Raw genomic sequence first — 12,008 nt, 5'->3', positions numbered from 1 at the left:
CATTTCTGACCTTCAAGACATTATAATGAACATCAAAGTGGTTAGAATAAAAATAATCTCTACTAATAAAAGAGTAACAGGAGTTCCGCACCGCCCCAGCTGCTCCAGGCCTCTGGGCAGTGTGGGAAGGCAGAAGGCAGCTCCAGGCCGGAGCGGAAAGGAGGCTCAGGCCGGAGCAAAAGCAGTGCCAGCAGCCAGGGGAAGGAAGGCCCATTCTTACACGAATCTTTGTGGATCAAGCCTCTAGTCTATACTAATAAAAGAGTAATATGCTAATTAGACTGGACATCCTTCTGGACAAAGCCACAGTGGTGGGGGGTCGAGATAGAGGCAGTTAGGGGTGATTAGATCGCCAGGGGAGGGCAGTTAGGGGCAATCAGGCTGGCAAGGGAGGACAGTCAGAGGGTAGTCAGATTGGCAGGGGAGCAGTCTGGCAGGCAGAGGCAGTTAGGGGTGATTAGGCAGGCAGGCAGGCGAGTGGTTAGTAGCCATGGTTCCAGATTGCAAGAGGGATGTCTGACTCCAGATTTAGGACCAATACCTCCTCAGAGGTCCTCCCTGCCTGCACACCGCCCAACCTTACGCACTCCTCCTAGCTTCACTTTCCTTCAAGTCTCCCAGCTAACTAACATGAATGTGTGCATGCTGTGTTCTCCCGGCTACCTGTCTTCTCCCTCTCGACCACTGTCCACAGAAATTTGCAGAACGAAGAAACGAAGGCTCTAATGCACACACTCAGCCCAGGACTGACTCATGGCAGGAAATCCTTGCAGCTCTGCAGCTCTGGAAGGCGGGACCCATGCTGAATACCCACCGAGCTCTACCTGGTCAATAATAATAGGTGGCTAAGGGGCCAGCTCTCAAACATCCTGCACAGCCTGTCGGGCAGGGCAGCCCAGGTTTCCCATGCTCCTTCTTAGCTTTCCTGCAGGATGGGTATGTTCTTTCTCAGAAGAAAGACTAGGTTCACTTGTTCTACAGCCCCTTCTTCCTAACATGAAATTGCACAATGAAAATATGTACTAAACTGAATTTGTAATGCTGCAGTTATCAAATGAAATTTAAATGCATTCACCAACTCAAATGCACTATTTAAGAACAGGCAAAAGTTATCTTCTCGTGCAGAATGCTTTCTGGATTCTAGATGGGTTCTAGAATGGCTTTACGATTCTGTGTGTCCAACAGCATAATACCTCACACTCCAATACATACAGGCTTATCCCTCGAGCTGAACAGAGTTCCTCGACCTTATGCCCTTTTCCCGATTCTCCCATGCTAACGAGCCAGTGTCAGGGTGCAGTGCCCGCTTTGCTGGGTGAGGATTCACATGAGGTCAGTGCCTCATCTAGCAGGCAAGGAAGAAAAGAGTCCACCAATTTGTTGACAGCTCAGTAATCCCAAAGCTTGTAAATCTCCAACAGTCGAATGAGTTAAAGAACTTCTAAAGGTACTCTACAGTGCAAGCTCGCCCATGAACTCAGACGCAAACATCTGGAGTTATTAGAAAAGAAAAGCAGACAATACCACTGTCAGCTTAGAAACCTAACAAGTCAGGAGAAGAACTATGACAAGGCTTGATTTAAGATTTAATACAATAATCAATAAAGTACCTACATTCCAACAATAATCACTAAAAATGATGAGGGGAAGGAAGATTCCACTTGCAAAAAACTAAAAACAAAACAATCAAATACACCTTGACTCACAGATACACATACACACACATCTTGAGAGGAACTCAAGTTACTCTGTAGTAACTCCAAATTGGAGGTATCCAATCTTCCCCACAGAATGAAGCACGAGTTTAACACAAATCCAACTAAATCCAGGGAAGTTAAGGTAGTTTTGTTTCTGGATTGTGGGATTCTTTGACTCATCAAGTGATTTAAAAATACATCTGGAAGAATAGACAAATAAAATGGCTGAAAGCTTTTTTAAAGAACAAGGATAGGAAACCTGTAGTAAAACAGAAAACAGTGGAAGTTTAAAAAGACGTGAATGGAGACCAGAGAGCAGGAGGGAAGGGAAATTACTAGTAAGTGATCCTGAACACGGCTGGGTTATTCTGAAAAAATAGACTCTGAAGCCTCACCTTCCACCATGAATTAAAATAAGAGATAATTAATACAATTAATGATAATAATGATGACAAAATACAGTCTTCATCTCTCAAATCTCTGGACTAAGAAAAAAAAAAAAAGACTGGCAGCTTCCAATGCATACAAATTAAACACTTGGGCAAGTCAGAAATCAAACATAATTAATAGAAATGAACTTTAAAAAATGTAAAAAACAAATACTTTTTTTAAAAATTGGCAGATGTCCTTCATGTACAGAGAAGTTATGCAAATTAAGAAGATGGAGACTCTAAGAGAGTAATAAGGAATCAGGCAAAGGGAAGAACAGACAAACGAGGTAGTGGATGCGAATTACTGACCCACAGAATATGCATTTTCACTAGTAAGTCCAGGGAGTCAGCGAGCCTTTAAATCCCTGGAGCATGAGTGGGGCAGAGGGTACGGTAGGTACCTGTAGCTAAAACCTTCGTGCCAGCACTTACACTTCTGGGGACCCATCCCACATAGATTTTATTAAATTATTACATATTATGGTTAAAGAGGGGACGGACGAGTCTATGACCAAAAACTCAAAACAAAACATCCAAGCTTAATTTCTAAATGAAAAAATTTCAAGATGACATTCTTGCCTCACTCAACTTCCACAATTTAGGAAAAGTAACTTGATACTGAACTGAAAACCTTCAACAGCACTTCCCTGCAATGGCTCACTCTCTCCCCACTACCTTATTTCTGTCATAATGAATCTATCCTTCGGCAATCTCAGGCTAGGCCTGTTTCCAGCAGCTTTTCTGTTTTAAATGCATAGGAGCCATCTGTCTAATTTCTGTTTTAAATGCAAAGGAGCCATCTGTCTAAGAACAGGAGGCTCTTTCTGTCCATCCTGCATCAGGATCAAATGCAGCCAATCATACAAAAGATAAGAGTCTAGATAATTAAAACTGAGTGACATCTTCTAGGTTGCAACACTGATCTCCAGTAAGGAGGTACTCTCTGCCTCAATGTCATGAGCTCATGTATGTGTGTAAGAGCCACATATTTTCATCACTTTCCCAGTCTTTGTTCATCCCCCCTCCCCCCCAATGACAGATCTGCTTTCAAGATCCGTTTTCCCATAGATACTGTGATTAAGGCAAAGAAATGAATCTCCACATTTTTAGGCATTTATGATAAAGTTTGCTGTACCTTCCATGGAGGTTTTAGATCGCCGTTTTGATGTCTTTGTTGCCATTGACTTGGATGTTCTACTGGAAACCTCAGTCTTAAAGAGAATGAAAAAAATTAATTGGTGCCTCACCCAGAGATCCACAGCAGATTTGCTTGAGTAGAACCAAGCTCTGCTCAAGGAAGAACAGGAAACAGAACAGACCATCCATACTCTTTAGAGGCACTGACACCAACTCGGTACATTTAAAGCACTCCAGGCCTGGGAGCCAGAGGAGGCTGAACCCGCTCTCACTCTAGATTTAGAACCCTGTCTTCTGTGCAGCCTGAACAGGCCAGCAATTTGCCAACCATACTTTAATCAACTGCTATAGCTACACACTGGATCATGCATCCGTAGACAACTGTGAGCACAGATCAGAGAAAACAGCTCATCCCATCCCTCCCAACCCTGGCAGTTCCCACCCTGCCACCTCCCTCAACCAGCCATGATGGCCTCCTATCTGACTTCCCAACCTCAGTCCCATACCTCATCCCTCTTTCCTGCAGCTGCCTGGAGGCGCTCTCTGAAAGCAAGTTAGATTGTGAGAACTGGATAAGTCTAACCTCCCAAGGATGGCCCACGTGGAGAGGATAGGGGCCAGCCTTAACCACACCCGGCCACTGGATACACTGCGGGGTCCCACACAAGCCAGCAGAGCTTGGCCTCTGTCTCCCTGTCTGCCTGGTGACTTAGTCTTCTCCCAAACTCATCCGAAGTGCCACCTCCCCCTCTCCCGAATGACTACCTTATCCCTTTGTACACCATACATAGCACTTGCCAAATGAAGCTTTAAGGAAGCCCAGGGGTCCACACAGGAGACCGGAGGATTGCACACCCCAGCTGTGTGTCCAGGCTGTAAGCCACTCAAATCATCGCTCCTACGACAAGCTGAACAGGGCCCTCCGGCCTGCAGCCCACGCTGCGCGCTCCTCCCGTCTTGTGGCTAGGAGAGGCCCCGGCACAGCAGTTACTATTTCCACACAGCCCAACTTCGCATCTCTTAAAGTTAGTTTTAAAGCTTACCTCTGCCTCAGCTTTGGAGTCTTTAAAAGATCCATCTGACAACTTTTTAGTCACCTCCCCGGAACTTGATGACTATAAAAAAAAGTGTTTTTCTTCAACTTCTAGAATTATTCAAACCTGTTACATCTAAAATGACATCCAAATGCAAGATGCTTCTTGCTGACAGCAGTGAGATAACCATTCCCCATGTCCCACTGCAGACCGAACCCCTGTGGCTGTTAGCTGCTTGGGTCCCAAAGAATATCCAGACCACTCCCACATGGGGCAGAACAGGGGAAGCACACTTGGAGGCAGTGCCCCTCGGGGAAACTGCAGGACAGTGTCTCCTGGCACCAGGCCAAACCTCACATCCCAGTGAGACACAGGGACCCTGCAGTGGGGGAGAGTGACCCGCCCCCTGCCTGGCTCTGAGAGCCAGGCACTCTCAGAGGGAGGCTCCAGATTGGGCACCAGGAAAGCCATCTTTAAACAAATTGTAGGAAAACGGTGACCACCACCTCGCACCTTGGATCAAATTCCCTGGAAGACACATCTCATACTGGGAGAGGAGATACAATCACTGAGGTTCCTTTGTAAAGGCAGAGGGCATTATGCCTGTTCAACACTTCGCTGACTAAATGTCCTCATTACTTAGTCATGACGGGACAGACGGTATTGGCCTTAATGACCCTGCTTGGGGCTCCCCAGCCCAGGTGCACCAAGCTGTCTCTCAGAGGTGACAGGGTGTCACACCCACAGATGGCCTGGGTCCTCAACACTCACACGTCACTCGGACTTCTCAGAGCACTTCACACCCACCATTTCACCTTTTCCTCCCAAACCCCAGAGGGAGGCTGAGAACGCCATCTAAGCTGGACAGAAGTCAAAGGGAGGCAACTCCCACCTCCCAAGCCACCGTTTACATAAGAAGTCAGGACTAGTGTCTCTCTCTCTCTCTGGCGGCCCAGCTCCAAGCAGGAACACAGCGCCTTCTCCCGGTCTCTCATACATTTACACAAAACCATGGCTCTTACTTGGCTCCAATAGGTCCCACATATCCACCTGCAAAACCACTCTTTAGAATTGTCTCTCATAAAAAAAAAAAAAAAATTAAAAAAATTAAAAAAATAAATAAAATTAAAAAAATTAAAAAAAAACAGAAAAAAAAACAATTGTCTCTCCATCAAAACCTCTAATAGCACCAGCAAGTGTGGTGAACAGAACAGTTGGGAAGACTGGTCATTCACTCTGCTGCCTGGAGCGCAGGAAAACACACCAGAATGTGCCAGTGCCTCAGAAAAAGCAGGGTGTTGATAAACACTTCTTAAACCTCTGGAAAGAGCAAGACAGGGGGGATATCTTTTTTTTTTTTTTAAATTCTTTTTTTTTTAAATATATTTTATTCATTTTGTACAGAGAGGAAGGGAGAGAGATAGAGAGTTAGAAACATCGATGAGAGAGAGTCATCGATCAGCTGCCTCCTGCACACCCCCTACTGGGGATATGCCCACAACCAAGATACATGCCCTTGACCGGAATCGAACCCGGGACCCTTCAGTCCCCAAGCCGACGCTCTATCCATTGAGCCAAACCAGTTTCGGCAACATTCTCTTTTTTAATTGCTCTCAGAGAGAGGAAGGGAGGAGGGAGAGAGAGAGGGTGGGAGGGAGGGAAGAGAGAAACATCAATGCATGAGAGAACATGAGGAATGTCTTCGTATTTCTCAGACTCCTGCAGTGACCTGGTTTTCATGACACCTGCCATAGGCTATATTACTCCAGGGCCTGTAGAAACCCCACAGTTCTCAGTAGATCACAACTCAATTACTAACCAAACCTGTGTGCAGTGCCCAGGCCTCCCGCAGAGCCAGGCCCATCTACCCCTGGGCCCCCTGGGTCACAACCTGAGGTACCATGCTAAAAACCAGAGGGCTGTCCCAGGAGGAATCACAGCTCAGGCCTCGCCCCTCACCACCTTGAACTGACCTTGAACATTTCTAGATCTTGGGTCCCTCCTTTCTAGCAGCTGGAGGCCTGAAGACCCCCACAACCTTCTTCCCAGAACACTCTAGAACCGCATGATGCCCCCAGGAGAACAGACACCTATACCATGCATAGAGAACCCAAAGGCAACTAGCACATTCAGAAAACACCAAAACCAAACTAATCTGGTCAATCCTAAATTTATCTGAACATTTAATTAAACAAGAAATACAGAAACCAAGGACTTACTGTACTTACCCACTAATACCTACAAGACTCAGGGAAGTAGCCATAATTCTTAATGAATGCAACTACAACCAGGCTCGTAGGCCCACACACCACTGAGCCAGCCTGTGAACACTGCTCACAACGCTGGGTCCCGGCCGTTCCACAGACTTCAGAGAAACACCCAAACACACACTCACAGCACAGAGCAAATCTGAATCACCTGGCAAAAAACTGGCATCTCTTCCAGTTTCTACTGAGAATCCAAGACTGTCCTAATTTTAAATTGGCGATTAAAAAATCAGTTTCCTACTTCACATTCTAATGAAGACAAAAATCATTTTAGAGAACAACACAAACTCTAAGATAGAGGCTCACAGTTTTCGAAGAGAACTTTACCTTCTTCTCCGGTTTATCATGCTCTCGGCTCTTTTCCTTGGCAGGGTCCCGTGCATGCTCCCCGTTTTTCACCCTCCGCCTGTCCCTATCCCTGTCCCTGCCCTTGTCTCGCTCACGCTCCTTCTCCCTGTCTTTCCACCGCTCCTTTTCTTTTCCTCCCTCGTTTTTCCTCTCTCTCACACGGTCCAAATCCTTGTCCCGGTCCCTGTTGCCTCTGTCTCTGTCCCTGTCAGGCCGGGCCCTGGTTCTGGTCCTCTCTCTCTCCCCTTCTCGGCCCTTGTCTCTCTCAGAGTCTTTATGTCGATCACGGTCATTCTCCTTGGTCTTCTCCTTGTCTCTTTCTTTTTCCCTCTGTTTGCTTTCTTCTTTCAATTCTTCATTTTGTTTGCGATCTCTGCTTGTACTTCCCTCATTTATTTCAGAATTTCTTCTACCCTGAAAAAAAAAAAAAGTCAAATAACAAGCTCATTTACAGTTGCCATTGCCTGACCTACAAAAAGATTCACTGTCTCGTGCTCCAATATGTCGCCTCGGAATCACCTCTTCATCTTTAGGAACCCTGGGCTCCTCTTCTCTCACATTCCTGTTGTCCGGTTCCTGAGGTTTCGACGTCAGTGAGGCCCTTCCCTTCCCGTCCTTCTCTCCGGCTAGCACTCTCTTCACCGCATCATCGCTGGACACCTTGTTGTCCCGTGGGAGGAAATGAAATGCGGGTGAAATTGGGATTAGCACACGTAACAAACATGAATGGTAACATTCAAAGGCAGCTCATTACAGATTCCTCGTCTATCAGTGAGATTCGAAGGACAAGACATGAAAAGGATGTGCTGTCGCCACAAAGTACACCACCTGCTGGCAGTACCCTAGCAGCACTGCAGTGTGGACAGCAGAACCCACCGGAGTGCAACGAATCCCGCTTGAAGTGTGGACACACTGTTCAAGACAACTCCATGAATGCCTCCCACTCCCTGTAGGGTCACAGACACCCACCATTAAAGGCCTGAAGGAAGGAAATAAGAATCTCATTGCAGCACCTGCCCACCAGCCAGACCCTGGGCACACCTCACACTCATGCTCTCTCTCCACAAGGAGGCACTAGACTCCGGGGCCAAGGATATACTAGTACTGGAGCAGCCATCACCAACCAGTGGTCACTAAGGTCCGAAAGGTTGGCCACCGCTGTACTGGAGGATGTGCTGCATACTAGGGGAGGTCCTGGGAGACATGGCCAAATACAATGGTTAAACGCTGTACTTATGTGTGCACTATGGAAACACAAGTCAGCCTGGGAAGGGGAAAGGCTAGGAGTCCCACTTCGCTGCCAGATAAAACTGGGAAGCAGGAGAACAACCAGAGCAGGAGACCTAGAGTCGGGCACAGGTGCAGTAGACGAGAGAGAACTAGCGGACGGGGAGTAGCAGCAGGTCTCTCAGGGCCTTATGAGCCACATCACAGAGCTGTCTATACGTGCGCGCGCGCGCGCACACACACACACACACACACACACACACACACACAGGCAACAGGAAGCCTCAAAGGATTTGGCAGAAAAGACAGGAGTCAGATTTGCTTTCTAGAAAGAGGAGCAAAGTGAAGGAAGTGGGGTGGGGATTGGGGACAGAAACATTCTCTCTCCCCACCACCACCCGCACTGGCAAAATCAGCTTCTGCATCTCCAAGGCTATGAGTAGGACACAGACCAGTGAGGCTCTCCTGAGGCCTCCTAGGAGCCACCACTCCGCTACCCCCACTGTTTCTATCAGCAACAACGAAGGTTAGCCCCCAGCCCATAACCCACCAGGTACACGAAGGGCTTTATTAGCTAGCCCTTGATAAAGGTCAACCCCACAGAGAAGGCAGGCCCTTGGGATGACCTTCTCCATCGTCTCAGCAAACAGGGCCAGGTTGCATTTAACCAGAGGCCATGCTTCCAGGCCACATGAGGACCTCCAGAAGTAACAATTCTAGTCCCTATACTAGGGGTGTCGAACTCAATCAGAGAAGGGGCCAAAATCTAAAATCCAGCCTAAATCACGGGCCGAATGGTTTACTGAACAGTCATAACCTGTCATTGTGATGGAAACGCAGCGGAGTGCAGTGATGACAGCGTGGTGCGGGCCACATTGCAAGGCCTGGCGGGACGGATTTGGCCCGCGGGCCTTGTGTTTGACACATGTGCCCTATACAATTGAAACGGGTTTCTCTGAAGGCAGCACAGCTCTGCAAACAACAACCAGGAGAGGGGAGGGGCAATAGGGAAGAAAGGAGGGAGGGAATGACATCAGAGGCTGGAAAGGCAAGCAGAGAGCTGGAACGTTCCATGAGACCCAAATAAGAAAAGGAGCTCCTCCATCTACCTGGGCCCCACTGGAAACAGTCACCTGCCCTGAAAGGGGCCCAAAAGGAGGAGAACAAGGCCAGGAAGCCTGGGTACACAGCCTCGGGCCACCGGCCACAGGAGCCGAGTGTCTGTGAGTCCCAATTTTACTCTGAAAGCCTGTGGAACTTGGGTCTCTGTTTCATTATACTGTTTTAAGTTTCTCCCATGTAACTCTGAGGTTCCAGATTAGGTGGGATCAGATTCAAAGTGCAGGGTCCAACACACACCACCCAAAACTCCTTCCGTAGCTGCTGCTCTCAGGCTGTGAGTTTTTAGGGCCCGGTTGCAGCATTACCTTGCTGAGGCAGCACTTTCCAATTCTCTGGAGCAGCTCGTTTGTTCTCTCAGGCTCGTGCCCCGCCACGATCCGGGCTGGCTTCGCCGACAATGGCTCTCCTGTGACCATCACCACTACGTCTATGGCCTTCTGAAGGAAGCTAATTTTTGCGTCTTTATCCTGAAAGATTTCCATTTAAAATACAAAAGACAAAATACTTCAAAAGGTTTGTGTTACCTTTAGTATGTTCGGTAGGCACAGTTCCTGTTTGCATAAAAAGCTATTCTAAGATGTCAATTTAAAAATACTGACCCTCTATAATAAAACAAAATAAAACAAAATATCAATAAAGCTTTTAATATCAGTTGATGTCGTAGCACTAACCTTTGCAACACTAATCCTATTTCTCAGTGAATAAAATTAGCATGAATGCAGTTGCCAAAAAGAAAATGAATAAGAGTATACAGCAATTCGCAAATTACCCAATCATAATCAGCATATAAATGACACACACCAAGGTACACAGATTTAAAAAAACAACAACAACAACAACATTAAGACGAGGGAAATAGCCCCTCTCACATCTACCTTCACATTATCCGACTTCATCTCGGTGTCCGTGTACAGGCCCTTCATGAAGCCAGTCATCCGAATCACCTTCAAAAGATAAAACAAAGCATGATCAGCACCCCACAGGGCAGCCTCTTCATCAGCCTCATTCACTGAACCCCAAATCTGTCCGCACCCAACATCTAATTCATGTACTCACCCCACAAACACGTCTGTCATGTGTGAGGCCTTGACCAGGCAAAACCAGCCTTGCTGTGGGGATAGGTAAACATCAAAGAGACTTATGGGGTGGAGGGGGAAAAGGGGATCAGTACCCATCCAAACTTGGACGGGTGAGGGTGTCAGGGACTGCCTCACAGAAGACGTCAGATCTAAACTGAGACCAGAGGCGTACAGGAGAAGAGTTGGGAGAGAGGGTATTGAGGTAGAGCATGCCAGGCTAAGTGAACAGCCCTGGAAAGGGCTAGACCAAGAAAATCACAGCCTGAGGCCAGAGTCAGGCATGGGCCTGACTCAGATGGCCCTTGAAGCCACTCAGGAATAGGGACCCACCGTAGCCTAAGACCACAAGGAGCCCTGGGAGGTTCAAAAGCAGGAGACAACATCTTACAAGGGTCACACAGGCCCAGTGGAAAGAATGGACTCCAGAAAGAAGAGGAACTTCCCAGCCTGGGTTTCTGAAACCAGGTGGAAGGACTTTCTCCTTCACTGTGTTCCTCACTTCCTGGGACAGAGGGTGCTCCGTGCCACAACACTCTGTCCTCTCCCTCAGTCAACCTGCCCCTCCCAATGACCCCGAACACTACCCTTTCTGTTCCTCCTCATCCCCACACACAGCCAGACCCAGAGTTCTCCAAGACCAGCTTTTTTCAAAATGTGGTGCATTACTATAAAATCAACACAACGGATAGCAACAGCATTTTTTAATGAAACAACAAAAAAAATCAGACTGTGTCTTTATATAGTAAGAGTGAATATCTCTATCTGTGTGCATTTCAGGTGGATATAAAGCATATTTATTACTGGAAGATGTGTTTTTAAAAACAAAAAACAGTCCCATGCTAAAACCAACCGCTTCTCTGAGACCCAGTGACAGCCAGCTACTGATTAAACGTTTATTCCTCATCAAACGAGGTAAGAGCTGTGCCATTAATTTTCCTGGGAAAACAGATAGAACATTAAGAGTATCCTGGCCCTAGCTGGTTTGGTTCAGTGGATAGATTGTCGGCCTGTGGACTGAAGGATTCCAGGTTCAATTCTGGTCAAGGGCATATGCCGGGTGGTGGGCTCTATCCCCAGTAGGAGGTATTCAGGGGGCAGCCAATCAATGATCAGTGATTCTTCGTCATCATTGATGTTTCTCTTTCTCTCCCCCTCTCGTTTCTTCTCCTTTTTTCAATAAAAATATATTTAAAAAAGAGTATCCTGTACTTCGTATTCCTGGAAACTTTTCATTTTGTCTCTTTTGATGTTTTCCCAGTTAGCTGGCAGTTAAAATTGTGAGCAATAATTTTCAGTGACAAGAGACATCAACATCACAAGATCAATTATTTGACTTATGAAAGAGGCAAAATTATTTAGCTGTAGCTAAGATGATAAGAGGGTGACTTAAATATAATACTCAGGGGCAGTAAAGAATTTTCATACAAGGCTCTGCACCTGTTACCTGCCTGATGACACACCAAGACCCAGGGGAGGAGGCATGTCCCCCAACCCCCTTTCTGGCTCTCTGTGTCAGGGGGCAGACAGGACCAACGTGGAAGATAAAAGTGTGAGGCTACAGTCGGCCAGGCTCCCAGCCTGGTGACTCACTTGTGCCCTCCTGGGTTAGAAGACGCTACCTGCCTGCTTCACAGGTTGGAGGTGATGAAACACATGGGTATGTCCC

General features: G+C 47.1%; 1 protein-coding gene across 9 annotated transcripts in view; it reads right to left on the bottom strand.

Moving 5' to 3' along the window:
- The window catches only part of TRAF3IP1 (TRAF3 interacting protein 1), a 35,425-nt gene that overhangs the window by 21,984 nt on the left and 1,433 nt on the right, over positions 1 to 12,008 (bottom strand). For 6 of the 9 annotated variants that reach the window (XM_045575250.1, XM_036421467.2, XM_045575247.1 and 3 more), the window contains exons 2-8: positions 10,139 to 10,207; positions 9,569 to 9,730; positions 7,434 to 7,574; positions 6,894 to 7,328; positions 4,309 to 4,380; positions 4,064 to 4,228; positions 3,264 to 3,339 (exon numbers count right to left, since the gene is read on the bottom strand). In XM_045575250.1, the coding sequence (XP_045431206.1) occupies positions 3,264 to 3,339; positions 4,064 to 4,228; positions 4,309 to 4,380; positions 6,894 to 7,328; positions 7,434 to 7,574; positions 9,569 to 9,730; positions 10,139 to 10,207 (1,120 nt within the window). The remainder of the gene's footprint in view (positions 1 to 3,263; positions 3,340 to 4,063; positions 4,229 to 4,308; positions 4,381 to 6,893; positions 7,329 to 7,433; positions 7,575 to 9,568; positions 9,731 to 10,138; positions 10,208 to 12,008) is intronic. The other 3 variants (XM_036421470.2, XM_045575249.1, XM_036421469.2) reach the window with 1 other exon arrangement.

The sequence above is a fragment of the Pipistrellus kuhlii genome, unplaced genomic scaffold (genome assembly GCF_014108245.1).
Source record: "Pipistrellus kuhlii isolate mPipKuh1 unplaced genomic scaffold, mPipKuh1.p scaffold_m20_p_7, whole genome shotgun sequence".
Taxonomy (NCBI): domain Eukaryota; kingdom Metazoa; phylum Chordata; class Mammalia; order Chiroptera; family Vespertilionidae; genus Pipistrellus; species Pipistrellus kuhlii.
Note: the sequence above shows the minus strand (reverse complement) of the source record. Positions and strands in the feature narration are given on the sequence as shown.